This window comes from Athene noctua, chromosome 37, assembly GCF_965140245.1.
Source record: "Athene noctua chromosome 37, bAthNoc1.hap1.1, whole genome shotgun sequence".
Lineage (NCBI taxonomy): Eukaryota > Metazoa > Chordata > Aves > Strigiformes > Strigidae > Athene > Athene noctua.
The window spans coordinates 480,717-502,396 of record NC_134073.1 but is presented as its reverse complement, the minus strand read 5'-3'; the positions used below and the strand labels follow the sequence as shown (position 1 = coordinate 502,396).

General features: G+C 65.1%; 1 protein-coding gene across 1 annotated transcript in view; it reads right to left on the bottom strand.

Annotated features, from left to right (window-relative positions):
- Positions 1–438: 438 nt before the first annotated feature.
- Positions 439–21,680, bottom strand: part of LOC141972908 (uncharacterized) — a 30,102-nt gene continuing 8,860 nt past the window's right edge. Inside the window, exons 4-16 of the mRNA XM_074930968.1 lie at positions 20,333–20,488; positions 20,155–20,232; positions 18,996–19,049; positions 17,998–18,030; positions 17,855–17,905; positions 16,917–17,018; positions 16,692–16,779; positions 13,578–13,751; positions 9,070–13,418; positions 6,649–6,711; positions 6,197–6,295; positions 3,249–5,114; positions 439–661 (exon numbers count right to left, since the gene is read on the bottom strand). Coding sequence (XP_074787069.1) covers positions 460–661; positions 3,249–5,114; positions 6,197–6,295; positions 6,649–6,711; positions 9,070–13,418; positions 13,578–13,751; positions 16,692–16,779; positions 16,917–17,018; positions 17,855–17,905; positions 17,998–18,030; positions 18,996–19,049; positions 20,155–20,232; positions 20,333–20,488 — 7,315 coding nt within the window. The 3' untranslated portion in view covers positions 439–459. The remainder of the gene's footprint in view (positions 662–3,248; positions 5,115–6,196; positions 6,296–6,648; positions 6,712–9,069; positions 13,419–13,577; positions 13,752–16,691; positions 16,780–16,916; positions 17,019–17,854; positions 17,906–17,997; positions 18,031–18,995; positions 19,050–20,154; positions 20,233–20,332; positions 20,489–21,680) is intronic.

Below are 21,680 nucleotides of genomic sequence, written 5' to 3'. Positions count from 1 at the left end.
GCCCCACGGCGTGACCCACACGGCGTCACCGCCCCCCGCCCCAGGGCTCTGCCCCACATCTCTGCCCCACAGCGGCTCTTTCTGCCCCATAGCGCGACCCAGGGTTGGGCAATCCCCCCCCCCCCGCCCCATAGCTCAGCCCCACAGGAGACACCACACCCCGCCCCCTGCCCCACGGCTCTGCCCCACTGAAACATTCCCCCCCCCTCCCCCCAGGGTTCTGCCCCACAGATCTGCCCCACTGAGAGCGACCCCATGGCTCTGCCCCATAGAAACACGCCTCCAGGACTCTACCCCATAGTTCTGCCCCACTGAGACACCCCCCAGGGTTCCGCCCCACTGAAACACACCCCCAGGACTCTGCCCCATAGATCTGCCCCATTGAAACACCCCCCCCCAGGGTTCTGCCCCACATTTCTGCCCCACTGAGACACCCCCCAGGGGTTCTGCCCCACTGAGTCACCACCCTCCCCCCCACCCATGGGCTCTGCCCCACAGATCTGCCCCACTGCGACCGCACAGCTCCGCCCCACATCTCTGCCCCACACTTCTCGCTCTGCCCCACACATCTCTGCCCCACAACCTACCGGCCACCGGCCGTGGGGGGGGCCCCGGGCTGCGATTGGTTGTTTCTCCTCCGAGTGGGCGGCACCCGACAGGGCTGTGGGGCGGGGGGGGGGCGGGGGCGCGTTTCAGCCCCACGGCGCTGCCCCACACATACCCCAGAGAGACAAAACCGGCCCCACGGCGCTGCCGCCCCACGGGATCCTGACAGCCGCCCCCCAACCCGCCCCATAGCCCCGGGCTGCCCCACATCTCCCGTCTCTGCCCCACAACTGCCCCCCCGCCCCATAACCCGCCCCATAGCGGGAGTCTGACCCACACATTCCTCCCTCCGCCCCATAACCTGCCCCACATCTCCCCTCTCTGCCCCACAACCTGCCCCATAGCGGGGAATGTGACCCACATATTCCCCCTCAGCCCACAACCTGCCCCACAACTGCCCCCCCGGCCCCATTAACCCGCCCCATAGCGGGTATCTGACCCACGTCTCCCCCCTCTGCCCCACAACCTGCCCCATAGCGGGGTCTGACCCACATATTCCGCACTCCAGCCCCACAACCTGCCCCATAGTGGGAATGTGACCCACATCTCCTCCCCCAGCCCCACAACCTGCCCCACAACTGCTCCCCGGCCCCCTAACCCGCCCCATAGCGGGAATCTGACCCACACATTCCTCCCTCCACCCCATAACCTGCCCCACATCTCCCCTCTCTGCCCCACAACCTGCCCCATAGCGGGGAATGTGACCCACATATTCCGCACTCCAGCCCCACAACCTGCCCCACAACTGCCCCCCCGGCCCCATTAACCCGCCCCATAGCGGGTATCTGACCCACGTCTCCCCCCTCTGCCCCACAACCTGCCCATAGCGGGGTCTGACCCACATATTCCGCACTCCAGCCCCACAACCTGCCCCATAGTGGGAATGTGACCCACATCTCCTCCCCCAGCCCCACAACCTGCCCCACAACTGCTCCCCGGCCCCCTAACCCGCCCCATAGCGGGAATCTGACCCACATATTCCTCCCTCCGCCCCATAACCTGCCCCACATCTGCCCTCCAGCCCCATATCTGACCCATAGCGAGTGTCTGACCCACATATTCCTCCCTCCGCCCCATAACCTGCCCCACATCTCCCCCCGCCCCCCCCAGCCCCACACACCTTAACAAACCGGGGCCCAATGAAGCGCCCCCCAAGTCATCACCTGCCCCATAGACCCGCCCCCCAAGTGGAGCCACTGCCCCACAAGTGGGTGTGGTCGTCCCCCCCCCAACCCCCCCCCGAGACTTAATAAACCCGAATCAACACGCTCTGCCCCATAGACCGGCCCCATAGATCTGCCCCACAGATCCGCCCCCAACCGGGCATGAATCACCCCCCCCCGCCTCATCCCAGCCCCACAACGCTGCCCCCTAAGTAGCAACATGCCCCATAGCTCCGCCCCCCAAGTGGCCACAAACCCTCACCCCGCATCTCTGCCCCCCAAGTGCCGACGTGCCCCACATCTCCGTCCCCTCCAAGCGCACAAATCACTCCAAATCCTGCCCCACATCTCTGCCCCACAAGTGAGCCCCGACCGCCTCCCCCCGCCCCACATCTCTGCCCTACAAGTGCCCCCGCTGTGCCCCACAGCTCCGCCCCACAAGCGGACTCCACCCACCCCCCCGCCCCACATTTCCGCCCCACAAGTGGGCCCGAAACAGCCCCCCCAACCCCACAACTCTGCCCCCCAAGTGGGCCCCGACGTGCCCCACAGCTCTGCCCCACAAGTGAGCTACAACCAACCCCCCCAGCCCCACAGCTCTGCCCCCCAAGTGGGCCTGTAACAGCCCCCCTGCCCCACAGCTCTGCCCTACAAGTGCCCCCGACGTGCCCCACAGCTCCGCCCCACAAGCGAACCCTAACCGCCTCCCCCAGCCCCACATCTCTGCCCCATAAGTGGGCCCGAAACAGCCCCCCAGCCCCGCCCCCCAAGTGAACCCCAACCGCCTCCCCCAGCCCTATATTTCTGCCCTACAAGCGCCCCCGACTTGCCCCACATCTCCGCCCCACAAGCGAACCCTAACCGCCTCCCCCCGCCCCACAGCTCTGCCCCCCAAGCGGGCCCGAAACAGCCCCCCCAGCCCCACATCTCCGCCCCACAAGTGCCCCCCGCCGTGCCCCACGGCTCTGCCCCCTAAGCGAGCCCCACCCGCCCCTCCCAGCCCCACATCTCCGCCCCCCCCCCCCCCTCCCCCCATCTCCTCACCTCGGCCAATCCCGCGGTGGGGGGAGGGGAGGGGCCGAGCGCCGCCGAAGCCTCCGCGTCCGTGATTGGATGAGGAGGAGGGGTGGGGGGTGGGGCGGGGCGTGGCTAACAGTGGGCGTGGCAAAGGAGGAGGGAGGCGACACCCCCCCCCCCCGCCCTTTCTCTATGGGGCGGGCGACACCCACGCCCCCCAAGTCACCCCTCCCCCCCCCGCCGCCGCCGCCGCCCAAGCGGCCTCTTGAGTGACGTCACCCCACGCCCCTCCCCCCCCCGGCCCCTCCCCCTCCCGCCGCCCCTCCCCCTCCCCCAGTCCCTCCGTACTGGGCCCCAGTTACGTACTGGGAAGCGTCGGCCCCTCCCCCAGCCGCTGCGGGAGCCGCCGCCCCTCCCCCCCCAGCCCCCGCCGCCCCTCCCCCGCCCCCACCAGTTGCGTACTGGGCGGCGCTGGCCGCGTACTGGGCGGCGCTGGCGGCGTACTGGGAGGCGGCGTCGGCCCCTCCCCCGCTCCCAGCGGCGTACTGGTTGACCTCGACCCCCGGGGTCACGTACTGGGAAGCGGAAGCGGCGGCGTACTGGTTATACTGGGAAACCGCCGCCGCCGCCCCTCCCCCGCCGCCCGCCCCTCCCCCGCCGTACTGGTATTGAGCTCCGTACTGGGAAGCGGCGGCCGCGTTGTACTGGGAAGCGGCGGCGGCCATGTTGTACTGGGAAGCGGCGGCGGCCATGTTGTATTGAGCCCCGCCCCCTCCTCCAGCTCCTCCTCCTCCGCCATACTGGGCCACGCCCACGTTATACTGGGAAACGCTCATGTTGTACTGGGAGACGCCTAAATGATACTGGGAAGCGCCGGGAGCGTACTGGGATGCTCCCAGTCCGTACTGGGCCATACGGGAAGCCATGGCGGGGGTGATGGCGAAAGGGGAGGGGCTACGGGTGGGCGGGGTCCCTCCACCCCCCCCCCCGCCCCCCGCCCCGCGGTGATGGTAACAACACCCCGAGGCCACGCCCAAGCGATGCAAACAGGGAGCCAATCGGGTGGCGCAACCCATGGCCCCGCCCCCGGCTCCTCCCCCGAGGCCGGCCCCGCCCCCTGCCCCGCCGTTACCGTGGAAACGGTGAAAACACGGCCCCAACCTTCCGGGACAGCCCAATCCCGACGTCCCCTGGAAACGATGATGGAGGCACGAGGAGGAGGAGGAGGAGGAGGAAGACGACGCCCAACGGCCCGCTGGGAAACCGCAAACCCCGCCCCCTCCCGCCCCGCCCCCTCGCCAAAACGGGCTACGAGGGTAACACCCCCCAGCCCCGCCCCCTCCCGTTCCTCCGGCTCGGCCGGGCGTGGCTAAAAAAGGAGTGGCCGGACGTGGGAAAGCTCCGCCCCCGCCGCCCCGCCCTCCGCCGCTTCCTAATAAGGGAAAAGGTCCCCGAGGGGACACGCCCATGGCGGCCCCTCCCCCGGCGCCGCGGGTCGGGGTTAAGGCTAAAAGGGAACCGGGGGGGCGGGGGGAGGGGCGGAGGGCGCGGGGGGTGGGGGTGGGGGTGAGGGATAAGAGAGGACCTGGAGGGGGGCGGGGCGTCGCCCCTCCCCCGGCTCCGCCCCCCGCCGCCTTTTGGGGGGCTAAAGATAGAAGCGGGGGGCGGGGCGAAGGGGTGGGGGCGGGGAGAGGAGTGGAAGCGGGGGTGGGGGTGGTGGTGGGGGGAGGGGATTTAGGGGTGGGGGAGGGGCCGGCGGGGGCTGGGGTAAGGGTGGAGGATGGGGGTGGAGGGGCGGGAGGGGGCGGAGCCTCCGTGGAGCGGGCGCTGGGGGGCGGGGCCGCGGCGGTTGTGGGCGTGGCGGCGGCGGCGGGAGCGGCCGAGGAGGAGGAGGAGGAGGAGGAGGAGGAAGAGGAGGAGGAGGAGGAGGAGGAGGAAGAGGAAGAGGAGGAGGAGGAGGAGGATGAAGAGGAGGAGGAGGAGGAAGACGACGACGAGGAGGAGGACGAGGAGGAGGAGGAGGAGGAGGAGGAAGACGAGGAGGAGGAGGAGGAGGACGAGGAGGAGGAGGAGGAGGACGAGGAGGAAGAGCTGCGGCGCTTGCGGCGAGCGGAGGCCACGGGGCTACGGCCCGGGCGGGTCTCGGCGGTGGGCGTGGCCGCGGAGGCGCTGGGCGTGGCCTCGACGGGAAGCGACGCCGTCTCCGGGCCGACCGACGAAGTTTCCGCGTGGACGGGTGCAGCGGTCGGCGGGGTGGGCGTGGCTTCGGCGGGGGTGGGCGTGGTCTCGGCCGGAGCGGGAGGGGCCGAGGGGGCAGGGACTGAGGAGCTGTGGAGGGGGAGGGGAGAGGTTAGAGAGGGGGAGGGGAACGCCCCACCCACCCGATGAGGGGCGTGGAGGGGGGGGGGGGGGGGGGGGGAGAACGTTTGGGGACGTGGGACCCGCCCAGGGGACACGGGGACGAGGGGCGTGGCACTTTTGGGGGGAAAAACCGGGAGATTGGGGACATCCCGGGGACGTGGCACCTCGGGGGGACACGGGGCGTGGCGCCTGCGGGGACGGGGGACACACGGGGGGACCCTTGGGGACACGTGGACAAGGGAGGTGGCGCTTTTGGGGACAAAAATCGGGATTTGCGGCACCGTGGGGGGACTTGGGACGAGGGACGTGGCACCTCGGGGGGGGGGCCCTTGGGGACACGGAGACGAGGGGCGTGGCACTTTTGGGGGGCAAAAAAAAACGGAGATTGGGGACATCCCGGGGACGTGGCACCTCGGGGGGACACTTGGGGACACGGGACGTGGCACCCGCGGGGACGTGGGACACACGGGGGGACCCTCGGGGACACGCGGAGGGAGGAAGTGGCGCTTTTGGGGACAAAAAGATGGAGATTAGTGACCCCCGCGGGGACGTGGCGCCTTGTGGGGACCCTTGGGGACACGGGGACAGCGGATGTGGCACCTTTGGGGACAAAAATGGGGATTAGTGGCACCGTGGGGGGACACTTGGGGACGCAGCACGAGGGAGGTGGCACCCACGGGGACGTGGCACCTCTGGGGGGACACCTGGGGTGACAGCGAGGGGGAACGTGGCGCTTCTGGCGACAAAAAAATGGAAATCGGTGACGCCGTGGGCACGTGGCACCTCGTGGGGACCTTTGGGGACACGGGACGTGGCAGCTGCGGGGACGTGGGACACACAGGGGGACCCTTGGGGACACGGGGACGGGGGACGCGGCGCTTTTGGGGAGAAAACTCGGGGTTAGTGGCACCGTGGGGGGGCTCTCGGGGACAAATCACGAGGGACGTGGCACCCCCGGGGACGTGGGACGTCATGGGGGGACCCTTGGGGACACGTGGCCCTTTTGGGGACAAAAAACGGAGATCAGGGACGCCGCGCGGACGTGGCACCTTGTGGGGGAACCTTGGGGACACGGGACGTGGCAGCTTTGGGGACGTGGCGCCTCTGGGGGGACACTTGGGGACACGGGGACGGTGGATGTGGCACTTCTGGGAACAAAAAAAAAAAAAAAGGGAAATTAGTGACCCCCGCGGGGACGTGGCACCTTGCGGGGGCCCTTGGGGACACGGGCACCGAGGGGGTGGCACTTTTAGGGACAAAAATCGGGATTAGTGGCAGGGCCGGGGGGACCCTTGGGGACGAGGGACGTGGCACCCGCGGGGACGTGGCGCCTTGTGGGGACCCTTGGGGACACGGGGAGGGGGGAGGTGGCACTTTTGGGGACAATAATTGGGATTAGTGGCACCGCGGGGGGACAACTTGGGGACACGGGGGGGAGGAACGTGGCACCCGCGGGGACGTGGCACCCCTGGGGGACGCTTGGGGACACGGGACGTGGCACCTTCGGAGATGTGGGACGCCACGGGGGGACCCTTGGGGACACGTGGACGCAGGGTCGGTGGCACTTGGGAGAAAAAATAAGGTTAGTGGCACCACGGGGGGGCTCTTGGGGACAAATCGCGAGGGACGTGGCACCCGCGGGGACGTGGGACGTCATGGGGGGACCCTTGGGGACACGTGGAAGGGGGAACGTGGCCCTTTTGGGGACGTAAAACGGAGATCAGTGACACCCGCGGGGACGTGGCACCTTGGGGGGACCCTTGGGGACACGGGACGGTGACAAGGGACCCCCCCGTGGGACACGTGGACGAGGGACGTGGCGCTTTTGGGGACCAAAAAAATGGAGATCGGGGACATCCTGGGGGCGTGGCACTTCAGGGGGACCCTTGGGGACACGTGGAGGGGGGGGGAGGTGGCGCTTTTGGGGACAAAAATCGGGATTCGTGGCACCGCGGGGGGACACGGGACGAGGGACGTGGCACCCGCGGGGACGTGGGACGCCACGGGGGGGACCTTTGGGGACACGGGGATGGGAGACGTGGCACTTCCGGGGACAAAAATCGGGATTTGTGGCACCCGCGGGGACGTGGCACTTCGGGGGAGGGGACACGGGACGTGGCAGCCGCAGGGACGTGGCACCTCGGGGGGGGGGGGCCACGTGGAGGGGGGAGGTGACACTTTTGGGGACAAAAGTCGGGATTCGTGGCACCGCGGGGGGACCCTTGGGGACACGGGACGAGGGACGTGGCACCTCTGGGGGACACAAAATGGCCGCCGGGGGGGACCCGGGGACAAGGTCATCACCCCCCCCACCCCCCCGCCCCCCTCCAGGGGTCACGTGGCACCGCTGAGGTCACGTGACAAAGGGGCCGTGGCACCCCCTGGGGCCGTGTCATGTGACAAAGGGACCTGGAAGTGGCGGCCATGACACCCCCCCCCCCCCGGGGTCACGTGACAAGGGCCGTGGCACCTCCCCCCCACCCCCCCCACCCCCCCGGGGCCGTGACACCCCCAAAAAAATGACCCTCGGGGACCCCAATGGGCGGCCATGACACCCCGGAGATCACGTGACAAAGGTCGTGGCACCCTACCAGGTCACGTGGCACCCCCAGAAGAACCCGAATTGGCGGCCATGACACTCCCCAGGTCACGTGACAAAGGGCTGTGGTACCCCCCAGGGCCGTGACACCTCTAAAGGGAAACCCTGAGGACCCGAATCGGCGGCCATGACACCCCCGAGGTCACGTGACAAGGGCCGTGGCACCCCTCAGCGCCATGATACCCCTAGAAAGGACCCGAATCGGCGGCCATGACACCCCTGAGGTCACGTGACAAGGGCCGTGGCACCCCCCCAGGGCCGTGACACCACCTAAAGGGACCCTCAAAGACCTGAATGGGCGGCCATGACACCCCTGAGGTCACGTGACACCCCTGAGGTCACGTGGCACCCCCAGAAGGGACCCTTGGGAACCAGAGTTGGCGGCCATGACACCCCTGAGGTCACGTGACAAAGGGCCACGGCACCCCCAAGAGCTGTGACACCCCTAAAGGGGACCCTCGGGGACCCAGATGGGCGGCCATGACACCCCTGAGGTCACGTGACCAGGGCCGTGGCACCCCCAGCACCATGACACCCCTAGGAAGGACCCGACTCGGCGGCCATGACACCCCCAAGATCACGTGACACCCACAAAAGAGACCTTTAGGGACCCCAATTAGCGGCCATGACACCCCACTCCCCCTAAGGTCACGTGACACCACCAGAATGGACCCTCAGGGACCCAAACTGGCGGCCATGACACCCCTGAGGTCACGTGGTAAAGGCCGTGGCACCCCCAGAAGGGACCCAAACTGGCGGCCATGACACCCCTGAGGTCACGTGACAAGGGCCGTGGCACCCCCCAGGGCTGTGACACCCCTAGAAAGGACCCGAATCGGCGGCCATGACACCCCTAAGGTCACGTGACGAGGGCCGTGGCACCCCCCAGGGCCGTGACACCCCTAGAAAGGACCCGAATCGGCGGCCATGACACCCCTAAGGTCACGTGACGAGGGCCGTGGCACCCCCCAGGGCCGTGACACCCCCAGAAGGGACCCGAATCGGCGGCCATGACACTCCCCAGGTCACGTGACAAGGGCCGTGGCACCCCCCAGGGCCGTGACACCCCTAGAAAGGACCCGAATCGGCGGCCGTGACACCCCTAAGGTCACGTGACGAGGGCCGTGGCACCCCCGAAAGGACCCATATCAGCGACCATGACACCCCCGAGGTCACGTGACAAGGGCCGTGGCACCCCGGGGCCCACGTTACCCCAACTCCCACCCCTGGAAAAAAAAAAAAAAAAAAAAAAAAAAAAAAAAAAAGGATTTTTAGACCCAAAAAAGTGTCCCCGCGGCGTGGGGGAGGGGTTTATTCACTCACGTGACTGTGATGGCGGCGTCGGGCGGGGCCGGGGAGGGCGGAGCCGAGTCGGAGGAGCTGGAGCTGGAGTCGGAGTCGGAGGAGGAGGAAGAGGAGGAGGAGGAGGAGGAGGAGGACGAGGAGGAAGACGACGACGAGGACGAAGACGACGAGGACGAGGAGGCGGCGGGGGCGGGGCCGAGCTTGGGCGGGGCCGTGACGTCATCAAGATGGTGGCCGGAATCCAAACTGGGAGCGTTGGGAGAAGCGGTGACGGCGGTGGGCGTGGTCACGCTGGGAGTACTGGTGAAACTGGGAGCACTGGTGGATGTACTGGTGTCCTTTGTGGTTGTATCGGTAGCGCTGGGAGCCATGCTGGTGGCTACGGTGGCCATACTGGTCTTACTGGGAGCAGTGTTGGGCATACTGGTGTCCTTCGTGGGTGTACTGGTGACCATACTGGTGTTACTGGTGGTCATACTGGTGTTACCAATGGCCATACTGGTGTCCTTCATGGTTATACTGGTGCCAGTGGTGACCATACTGGTCTTACTGGGAGCACTGGTGGCCGTACCGGTGTCCCTCATGGCCACACTGGTGTTACTGGGAGCACTGGTGGCCGTACCAGTGTCCCTCATGGCCACACTCGTAGCACTGGTGGCCATACTGGGAGAACTGGTAGCCATACTGGTCTTCATCACCATACTGGTGCTGCCGGTGGCCATACTGGTGGCACTGGGAGCACTGGTAGCCATATGAATGTCCTTTATGGTCGTACTGGTGGCCATACTGGTGGCACTGGGAGCACTGGTGGGCATACTGGTGTCCTTCACGGTCGTACTGGTGGCCATACTGGTGGCACTGGGAGCACTGGTGGGCATACTGGTGTCCTTCATGGTCGTACTGGTGGCCATACTGGTGGCACTGGGAGCACTGGTGGGCATACTGGTGTCCTTCATGGTCGTACTGGTGGCCATACTGGTGGCACTGGGAGCACTGGTGGGCATACTGGTGTCCTTCATGGTCGCACTGGTGGCCACACTGGTGGCACTGGTGGCCACGGTGGGTCTGGGGACACTGGGAGAACTGGTTATACTGGGAGAACTGGGGATACTGGTGGCCGGGATGGTCCTGGGAGCGCTGGTCAGACTGGTTATACTGGGAGAACTGGGGATACCGGTGTCCTGGGTGGTCTTGGGAGTGCTGGTCAGACTGGGAGCGCTGGGTATACTGGGAGAACTGGTCAGATTGGGAGCACTGGTCAGACTGGTGTCCGTGGTGGCCCGGATGACACTGGGAGCACTGGTCAAACTGGGAGCACTGGTGTCAGCGGGAGTCCTGATGACACTGGGAGCGCTGGTCAGACTGGGAGCACTGGTGGCCAAACTGGTGTCCTTGGTAGCCATACTGGGGCCAGTGGCGGCCATACTGGTGTTACTGGCAGCACTGGTGGCCATGCTGGTGTTACTGGTGGCCAAACTGGTGCCACTAGTAGCCATACCGGTGTGACTGGCGGCCATACTGGTGCTACTGGTGGCCACAGTGACCCTGCTCATACTGGGAGCACTGGTCGAACTGGTATCCGTGGTGGCCCTGGCGATACCGGGAGTGACGGTGACGCTCCCGGTGTTACTGGGAGCACTGGTAGCCAAACTGGTGCTGCTGGTGGCCACACTGGCGTCCTTCACGGCCATACTGGTAGCACTGGTGGCCATACTGGTGTTACTGGGAGCGCTGGTGGCCATACTGGCGCTGCTGGCGGCCATACTGGTGTTACTGGGAGCGCCGGCGGCCGCACTGGCGCTGCTGGTGGCCATACTGGTGTTACTGGGAGCGCCGGTAGCCGCGCTGGCGCCGCTGGTAGCCATACTGGTGTTACTGGTGGCCACCCCGCTCTCCTTGGGAACAACAGTGACACTGGTGGCCGCGCCGGTGGCCACACCGGTTCCGCCGGTAGCCAAACTGGTCCCGCTGGTGGCCACAGCGATGCTACTGGTAGCCATACTGGTTCCACCGGTAGCCAAACCGGCGTCCTTCACAGCCATACTGGTGGCCACGCCGGCGGCCGCCGAGCTTCTGGTGGCCACGCCGGTGCTACTGGTGGCCACGGCGGTTCCACCGATGCTCCTGGCCACAGGGACGCCGGTAGCCACGGCGGCGGCGTTGGTGGCCACAGCGGCGGCGTTGGTGGCCACGGCGGTTCCACTGGCGCTCCTGGCCACGGCGGAGGCCACAGGGATGCCGGTAGCCATGGCGGCGACGTTGGTGGCCACGCCGGCGTTAGTAGCCACGGCGGCGACGTTGGTGGCCACGGGGCCGCCGGTAGCCCCGCCGGGCTTAGTAGCCGCGCCGACGGCCACGGTAGCCACGTCCGGCTTGGAGACGGCCGCTTTAAACGCGGTGGCCACCGTCTCGGTTTTGGTGGCCACCGCCTTGTCGAGGCCGCCGGTGGCCGCCGCGGTGGCTTCCGGGAGGGGCCGTTGGGCTAGTGGCTTGGGGGAGGGGAGGAGCCGCGGGCCGGGTTTGCCGTGGGCCGGCGGGGGGAGGGCGGAGGCGGCCACGGGGGACGAGGGCAAGCTGAGGCGAGCGGCGGGCAACAAGGTGGCCGCCCCTCGTAGCCCGGCGGCCAAGGCCCGCGGGAGCCCCGGGGGGGGCGGAGGGGGCGTGGCTAGTTTGGGCGTGGCCGTGGCCACCGGGCGGGGCGGCGGGGGCGGCGGGGGAGGGGGAGGAGCCGTTCTGGTGACCGTGGCTACCGGTTTGGGGTCGGGGGCTACCGGTTTCGGGGGGGCGGGGCTGGCCGGCATGGCTTTGGGGAGAGGGGGCGGGGTCGCGGCGGCCATCTTGGGGGGCGGCGGCGGCGGCTTGGCCGGCGATTGGGCGCAAGCGGAAGAGGGCGGGGTTTTGGGGTCGGCGGCCATTTTGTTGGTGGACGGCACCTCGGCGGCGGCCATTTTGGCGACGGTCTGAGTCCCCTCGGCGGCGGCCATTTTGGGAACGGCGGCGAGCGGCGACGTCTTCGCCTCGGCGGCCATTTTGGTCGTCGCGGGCGGCGTCTCGGCGGCGGCCATTTTGGTTGTCGCGGGCGACGCCGTTTTCGCCTCGGCGGCCATCTTGGGGACAGCGGGCGACGCCGCCGCTTTCGCCTCGGCGGCCATCTTGGGGACGACGGGCGATGCCGCCGCTTTCGCCTCGGCGGCCATCTTGGGGACGGCGGGTGACGACGCCGCTTTCGCCTCGGCGGCCATCTTGGGGACGGCGGGCGACGTCTCGGCGGCCGTTTTATTTGCGGGCGACGTCGTCTTGGCCTCGGCGGCCATCTTGGGCGGGGCTGCCGCCGCCGTCTTGCCCTCGGCGGCCATCTTGGGCGGGGCTGCCGCCGCCGTCTTGCCCTCGGCGGCCATCTTGGGGACGTTGGGCGCCGCCGGCGGGATCGTTTTGGCCTCGGCGGCCATTTTAGGCGCGGCGGGCGGCCCCTCGGTGCCGGGAGGGGCCGGTTGCGGGGGGAGCGGCTGCGCCCCGCCGATGGGCACCCACTTGGGGGCCGCCGCTTTGCTTTCGGGCGCCGTTTTGACTAAAGCCGGTGGGGGCTGAGGCGCCGCCGGGTGCAACTCGGCGATCGGGACCCACTTGGGGCGAGCGGGAGGGGGCGGGGGAGTGGCCGGGGGGGGCGTGGGGGGTTTTTTAGGCGGGGGGGAAGGGCTGGGCGTTTTGTTTTTAGCCGGGGGGGCCGGGGAAGGGGTGGAGGAGCGCCGACGGCGGCGGGAGGGCGACCGCGAGGAAGCTCGGGGTCGTTTTTTGGGTCGGGGGGAGGACAGGGAGCGGCTGCGCCGGATCCCTCCGCCCCGACGGAAAGATTTTCCGGAAGAATCCGAACGGCTTCGGCGGGTGAAACCCCTCCCGCGGCGACGTCGGTCGGGGGAGGAGAAAGAACGGGAGCGGGAGAGCGACCGGTTGCGTCGGGGGGTGCGGGACCGGCGGCGGGAACGGGAACGGCGTCGGGAACGGGAACGGGAGCGCCGTCGGGAACGGGAACGCCGCCGCGGGGTGCGGGACCGGCGCCGGGGGGTGCGGGACCGGGATCGGCCCCATCGGGCGGCGGCGCGGGGTCGGGAGCGGGAGCGGACGCGGCGGGTGGTGGCGGGGGGGGTGCGGGAACGGGATTTGTTACGGCGTTGCGGGGCCGGGGAGCGGGAGCGGGAGGATTTGGGGGGCCAACGGATGGGGCTGGTGGAATTGGGGCGCCACAGGGGGGTGCGGGAACGGGACCGGGGGCGCCGGCTCGGGGGGGGGGTGCGGGAACGGGAACGGCGACGACGGGAGCGGGAACGGGGCCGGCGGGTCGGGGGAGGGGTGCGGGAGCGGCGGGGGCGGGGCGGGGTGCGGGAGCGGCGGCGGGAGGAGGGGGAGGAACGGCGGGGGCGGGGGGGGGTCGGGGAACGGCGGGGGGGCGGGGGGGATTTGGGGCGGGGGCGGGGAGGGGGGGAGGGGGAGCGGGGAGGGGGGGAGGGGGAGCGGGGAGGGGCGGCGGCGGGGGGAGGGGTGGGCGCGGTGGTGGTCGGGGGAGGGGTGGGGGTGGGGGAAGGGGGAGGGGAGGAGGTGGGGGGCGGCGCCGGCGAGCTCACGGCCGGGGGGGGCGGCGGCTGCGTTGGGGGGTCCTCGGCGGGGGGCGGGGACGCCGGGAGGGGCTGCGGCTCCGGCCCTGCCTGGAGAAAGAGGGGAAAAAGGGAAAAAAGGGGGAAAAAAAAAAAAAAGGGGGAGGGGGGGAGGAGAGAGAGGAAGGAGAAAACAAACAAAATGGAAGGAGAAAAAAAAAGAAAAAACAAAAAAAAAAGAAAAAAGGGAAATGAAAGAGAATTAAAAAAAATAAGGGGAAACGGAAAAAAATGGAAAAAAAATTAAAAAAAAAAATTGACCGAGGAACGGAAATAAACCACGAAAACGTGCGGGAAAACCAACCAGCAAAAAACAACCGTGGAAAAAAAAAAAAAAAAAAAAACACGAAAAAAGAAATCAAAGAGACCGCGGAAAAAAACAATTCCAGAGACCACGGAAAAAAAAAATCCACCACGGAAAAAAAAATCCACCACGGAAAAAAAAAAACCAACAAACCACAAAAACGACCAAAAAAACCGCAGAAAAAATACAAGGACATAAAAAATACAGAAGGAGCCACGAAAAATCCACAGAAACCACGAAAAAAGCCAAACAAACCACGCCAAAAAAAATCGGGAAAAACCAGAATAATCACGAAAATCCAGGAAAAGAACCACGAAAAACCCCCCGAGGAACCAGAAAATAGAGAAAAAACAGAATAACCACAAAAGACCCGGATAGACCACAAAAAAACCAGAGAGACCACGGAAAAAAAAAAACACAAAAAGAGCGGAGAAACCATGAAATAAGAGAAAAAAAACACAAAAAGGCGAGAAACCACCAAAAAAACCCACGAAAACGATAGAACAAACACAAAAAAACAAAGAAAACGTGAAAGAACAAAGAGGCCACGGAATAAAAACAGGAAAAACCACAAAAAAATCAAAGAGGTTGTGGAAAGATCAACGAAACGGCAAAAATCCACGGAAATACCAAAGAAGCCACGAAAAAAAGGTGAAAATACCAGAAAATATGAAAATGTGAAAGAAAAAAAGTGAAAAACCACGGAAAGGCCACGGAAACCACGGAAAATAAGGTCAGGAAAAAAATAGCAGAACCACAGAAAAAAGCAAACCACAAATCCACGGGGAAAAAAACGCAAAAACCGTGCGGGGAAAAAACACGAGACCACGGGGAAAAAAAAAAACCATGAAACCACGGGGGAAAGTGTCAGAAAACCACGGAGGGAAAAACCCGCAAAGCCAAGGGAAAAAAACACAAAGAACCCACAAAACCACGAAAAAAAATCACAAAAATCCACGAAAAAAAATCACAAAAATCCACGAAAAAAAATCACAAAAATCCACGAAAACAACCACAAAAATCCACGGAAACAACCACAAAAATCCACGGAAAAAAAACACCACAAAAAAGTCCACAAAACCACAAAACCACGAAAAAACCCACAAAATCACACAAATGACCCACGAAACCACCAAAAACCGCACAAAACCACAAAAAAACACCAAAAAAACCACAAAACCACAAAATCATATAAAAAACCCACAAAACCATGGAAAACCCCACAAAATCACAGAAATAAACCACGAAACCACCAAAAACCCACAAAATCACATAAAAAACCACAAAACCATGAAAAACGCACACAAAACCACGAAAACAACCACAAAAATCCACAAAACCACGAAAAAAAACACAAAATCCCAGAAATAAACCACGAAACCACAAAAAACCACACAAACCCACGAAAATCCCACCAAAAAACCCACAAAACAACCACAAAACCACCAAAAACCCACAAAACCACATAAAAAACCACAAAACCACAAAATCACAGAAATAAACCACAAAGCCACCAAAAACCCACACAAAACCACGAAAACAACCACAAAATCACATAAAAAACCACAAAACCATGGAAAAAAACCACAAAATCCCAGAAATAAACCACGAAACCACCAAAAAAACCACACAAAACCATGAAAAACCACAAAAATCCACAAAACCGCGAAACCACGAGAAAACCCACAAAATCACAGAAAAGAACCACGAAACCACCAAAAACCCACAAAATCACATAAAAAACCCACGAAACCCCCAAAAAAACACAAAACCATGAAAAACCACCAAAAAAATTTCCACAAAACCACAAAAAAACCAAAACCACCAAAAAAACCACGAAACCACCAAAAAAACCACGAAACCACCAAAAAAACCACGAAACCACCAAAAAAACCACGAAACCACCAAAAAAACCACGAAACCACCAAAAAACCACACAAAACCACAAAAACCACAAAAATCCACAAAACCACAAAAACCCCACAAAATCCCAGAAATCAACCACGAAACCACAAAAAACCCACAAAATCACATAAAAAACCACAAAGCCGCGGAAAAAAAACCACAAAATCCCAGAAATAAACCACGAAACCACCAAAAAAACCACACAAAACCATGAAAAACCACCAAAAAAATCCACAAAACCACAAGACCACGAAAAAAACCACAAAACCACAAAAAAAGCCACGAAACCACAAAAAAAACCACGAAACCACCAAAAACCCACAAAATCACAGAAAAGAACCACGAAACCACCAAAAACCCACCAAATCACATGAAAAACCCACAAAACCACGAAAAAAAGCCACAAAAAAAATTTCCACAAAACCACGAAAACCCCGCGGAAGCCGCCCGGCGGCAAACCCGGGTGGAAAACGGGCGAAACGGGTTTAAACCGCAAAAAAAAAAAAAAAAAAGGGCGAAAATTTTTTTGAAAAAAATTCCGTAAATTTTTTTTCCCCCCGAAAAAAAAAAAAATATTGAAAAAAAAATAATAAAAACCGGGAACGACCCAAAAAATAAATGTTAAAAATCGTTAAAAAAATCCCGAAAAGAAACAAAATGGAGGCGGAAGGCGGGGAGGGGGGGGGTGACGGACAGAGGGGCGGGGCAGGGGGGCGGGGCGTTAGTGCGGGCGCGTTTCGGGGCGTGGCGGGGGGATTTCGGGGCCCCCCGCCCCCACTCACCTGGGGGGCGCTGGCGGCGGCGCTGGGGGGCGCTGGGGGCGGGGCCGGCTGCTCCTGGGCCCCCGGGGCGGTGGCGGCGCTGCGGGACCTGCCGGGGGGGCGGGGCGGGGGTTTTTGGGGCGTTTTTGGGGTTTTTTTGGGGGTGTCGGGGGGTTGGGGGGCGGGGTGGGGAAAGGGGGGGGGGGGGGGGTGTGTGGGGGAGGGGAGGGGGGGAGGGGCACTCACCGGCTGCGGGAGGAGGCGGAGGAGGAGGAGGAGGCGGCGGGGGAGGGGGAGCGCGGGGGCTCCGGGCGGCGGCTCCGCGGCGGCTGCGATTGGCTGCTGGATCTGGGGAGGGGCCGGGGGGGCGGGGCGGTGAGTGCCGGGAGGGGGAGGGGAAGGGCGGGGCTCGGGGGAGCCGGGGGGATGGCTTGGGGGGGGGCGTGGCCTGGTGGGGAGAAGGTGGGGCTAAGGGAAAGGGGAGGGGCTAATGCGAAAAGGTAAGGCCTGAGGGCGGGGCCTAAGGGGAAAGGGGTGGGGCTACAGGTGGGAAAGGGGTGGGGTGGGGCTGGGGGGCGGGGCCTGCAAGGGTAAGGGGGGCGGGGCCTGCAAGGGTAAGGGGGGCGGGGCCAACGAGGGGGAGACGGGGGGGCGGGGCCAACGAGGGGGAGACGGGGGGGCGGGGCCAACGAGGGGGAGACGGGGGGGCGGGGCCAACGAGGGGGAGACGGGGGGGCGGGGCCAACGAGGGGGAGACGGGGGGGCGGGGCCAACGAGGGGGAGACGGGGGGGCGGGGCCAACGAGGGGGAGACGGGGGGGCGGGGCCAACGAGGGGGAGACGGGGGGGCGGGGCCAACGAGGGGGAGACGGGGGGCGGGGCCAACGAGGGGGAGACGGGGGGCGGGGCCAACGAGGGGGAGACGGGGGGGCGGGGCCAACGAGGGGGAGACGGGGGGCGGGGCCAACGAGGGGGAGACGGGGGGGCGGGGCCAACGAGGGGGAGACGGGGGGGCGGGGCCAACGAGGGGGAGACGGGGGGGCGGGGCCAACGAGGGGGAGACGGGGGTGTGAGGGGGCGGTGCCTAAAGGGGAAGGGGCGGGGCTTGTGTGGGTCTAAGGGGGCAGGGATGGTGCCAAGTAGGGCAGTGGGCGGGGCTTAACGGGGGAAGGGGCGTGGCCTCACCTCTTGCGCTTCTTCTCCTTGGCCTTGTGCTTCCCCTTGGGGCTGGGGGAGCTGTGGGGGGAGTGATGTCATCAGTGACGTCACCGATGACGTCATCGCCCGCCCTCTGACCCCGCCCCCAAGCCCCTCCCCCGGGCCCTTACCGGTGCTTCCGCTTCTTGGCCTCAGACTCCGACCTGGGCGGGGGGGGAATGGGGGGAGAAGATGTGGGGCTGCCCCACACATCTGCCCCACGGGGGGGGATCCTGCCCCACACATCTGCCCCACGGGGGGGGATCCTGCCCCACACATCTGCCCCACGGGGGGTGATCCTGCCCCACACATCTGCCCCACGGGGGGTGATCCTGCCCCACACATCTGCCCCACGGGGGGGGATCCTGCCCCACACATCTGCCCCACGGGGGGGATCCTGCCCCACACATCTGACCCGCGGGGGGGGATCCTGCCCCACACATCTGCCCCACGGGGGGGGATCCTGCCCCACACATCTGCCCCACGGGGGGGGATCCTGACCCACACATCTGCCCCACGGGGGGGGATCCTGACCCACACATCTGCCCCACGGGGGGGGATCCTGACCCACACATCTGCCCCACGAGGCAATCCGGCCCCACAGATCTGCCCCACGCGGAGGCCCCGCCCCACAGATCCGCCCCACGCGGAGGCCCCGCCCCACAGATCCGCCCCACGCGGAGGCCCCGCCCCACAGATCCGCCCCACGCGGAGGCCCCGCCCCACAGATCCGCCCCACGCGGAGGCCCCGCCCCACAGATCCGCCCCACGCGGAGGCCCCGCCCCACAGATCCGCCCCACGCGGAGGCCACGCCCCACAGATCCGCCCCACGCGGAGGCCACGCCCCACAGATCCGCCCCACGCGGAGGCCCCGCCCCACAGATCCGCCCCACGCGGAGGCCCCGCCCCACAGATCCGCCCCACGCGGAGGCCCCGCCCCACAGATCCGCCCCACGCGGAGGCCCCGCCCCACAGATCCGCCCCACGCGGAGGCCACGCCCCACAGATCCGCCCCACGCGGAGGCCACGCCCCACAGATCCGCCCCACGCGGAGGCCACGCCCCACAGATCCGCCCCACGCGGAGGCCACGCCCCACAGATCCGCCCCACGCGGAGGCCCCGCCCAACCTGTGCTTCTTCTTCTTGGAGCTCTTCTTCCGCTCACCAGAGCGACTGGCAGACCTGGGGGGGCGGAGCTGTGTGAGGGCCCCGCCCACTGCCCCCAACCCCCCCACACCCCTAAATACCCCCAAGTCCCCCCCTGCACCCCAAAATGACCCCCCAAACCCCTTAAATCGCCCCAAATCCCCCCTCAACTGCCCCAATTCCCCCAAAATCTCCCCCCAGCCCCCAAAATCCCCCCTGAACCCCAAAACAACCTCCCAAAGCCCCTAAATCCCCCCAAACCCCCCCAAAATCCCCCCTGAACCCCGAATCACCCCCCCAAACCCCCTCAAAATCCCCCCGAACCCCCAAATCCCCCCCAGCACCCCGAAACAACCCCCCAAACCCCCTAAGTCCCCCCAAAATCCCCCACAAACCCCCAAACCCCCCTGAACACCCCCAAAATCCCCCCTGAACCCCAAAATCCCCCCCGAACCCCCTAAATCCCCCCGAACCCCCTAAATCCCCCCGAACCCCCTAAATCCCCCCGAACACCCCTAAAATCCCCCCTCAACCACCCTAATTCCCCCAAAATCCCCCCAAACCCCCCAAAATCCCCCCAAACCCCCTCAAAATTCCCCCCCGCACCCCCAAACAACCCCCAAAATCCCCCCTGAACCCCAAATCACCCCCCCAAATCCCCCCCAGCACCCCAAAACAACCCCCCAAAATCCCCCCAAAAACCCAAAAAATCCCCCCAAACCCCCCAAAATCCCCCCAAACCCCCTCAAAATTCCCCCCCGCACCCCCAAACAACCCCCAAAATCCCCCCTGAACCCCAAATCACCCCCCCAAATCCCCCCCAGCACCCCAAAACAACCCCCCAAAATCCCCCCAAAAACCCAAAAAATCCCCCCAAACACCCCCCAAAATCCCCCCTCAACCACCCCAATTCCCCCCAAACTCCCCCAAAATCCCCCCCCGAACCCCCAAACCCCCCAACACCCCTAAAATCCCCCCTGAACCCGAAATTACCCCCCCAAAATTCCCCCCAAATCCCCACCACCACCCCAAAACAACCCCCCAAACCCCCAAAATCCCCCCAAATCCCCCCTCAACCACCCCAATTCCCCCCAAACCCCCCCAAAATCCCCCCGAACCCCCCCAAAATCCCCCCCCCGACCTCCCCCGATCCTTCTTCTTCTTCTTCTTCTTCTGTTTGGGCGAGGGCGAGCGGGAACTGGACGACTCCCGCGCGGCGCTGCGGAGAGTCGCCCCGGTCACCCCCAAATTCGAAGCCCCCACCGTGGGGGGGTGGGCGGGGGGGGGTGTGGGGAAGTTTTGGGGGTTCCCCCGGGTACCTGGGGGGGTCGGGGGGCGGCGGGGGGGGCTCCTTGGGGCGCCGGGCGGGGTCGAAGGAGCTGCCGTCCACGTAGGAGTCGCTGATGCCGAAGGCCGCCCGCAGCCGCTCCTGCTGCGCCGCCGCCGCCTCCGCCAGCGCGTGCGTCTCCGTGGGCCTGGGGGGGAGCGGGGGTCAAGGGGGGGTCACGGGGGGAGTTGGGGGGCATTGGGGGGGGTCTTGGGGGGCATTTGGGGGTATATGGGGGGGATCTGGGGGGGTAGGGGGGTATATGAGGGGGATCTGGGGGGTAGGGGGGTATTTGGGGGGGATCTGGGGGGTATTTGGGGGGTAGGGGGGTCATGGGGGAGATCTGGGGGGTCATGGGGGAGATCTGGGGGGGATTGGGGGGGTCGGGGGGTATTTGGGGGGTCATGGGGGGGTCGGGGGGGATCTGGGGGGTCATGGGGGGGTCGGGGGTATTTGGGAGGGATCTGGGGGGGGATCTGGGGGGTCATGGGGGGATCTGGGGGGGGGGATTTGGGGGGTCAAGGGGGGTCTAGGGGGCATTTTGGGGGGTCAAGGGGGAATTTGGGGGGGGTCATGGAGGGGATTGGGGGGGGTCATGGAGGGGATTGGGGGGGGTCAAGGGGGGATTTGGGGGGTCAAGGGGGGGATCAAGGCAGGGATTGGGGGGGTCCCGGGGGGATCAGGGGGGGTCCCGGGGGGATCAGGGGGGTGCTCAGGCTGGATTTGGGGGGTCCCAGGTTGGATTTGGGGGTGCTCAGGGAGGATTCGGGGGGTTCAGGGTTGATTTGGGGGGTTCAGGGTGGATGTGGGGGTCCCAGGTTGGATTTGGGGGTCCCCAGGGAGGATTCGGGGGTTCAGGGTGGATTTGGGGGTCCCCAGGGAGGATTCGGGGGTTCAGGGTGGATTTGGGGGTCCCAGGTTGGATCCGGGGGTGCTCAGGCTGGATTCGGGGGTCCCCAGGGAGGATTTGGGGGTCCCCAGGGAGGATCCGGGGGCTCAGGTTGGATTTGGGGGTCCCCAGGGAGGATTCAGGGGTTCAGGGAGGATTTGGGGGTGCTCAGGGAGGATTCGGGGGGTCCCAGGTTGGATTTGGGGGTCCCCAGGGAGGATTTGGGGGTTCAGGGTGGATTTGGGGGTCCCAGGTTGGATCCGGGGGTTCAGGTTGGATTTGGGGGTGCTCAGGCTGGATTCGGGGGTCCCCAGGGAGGATTCAGGGGTCCCCAGGGAGGATCCGGGGGCTCAGGTTGGATTTGGGGGTCCCCAGGGAGGATTCAGGGGTTCAGGGAGGATTTGGGGGTCCCCAGGGAGGATCCGGGGGTTCAGGGTGGATTTGGGGGTCC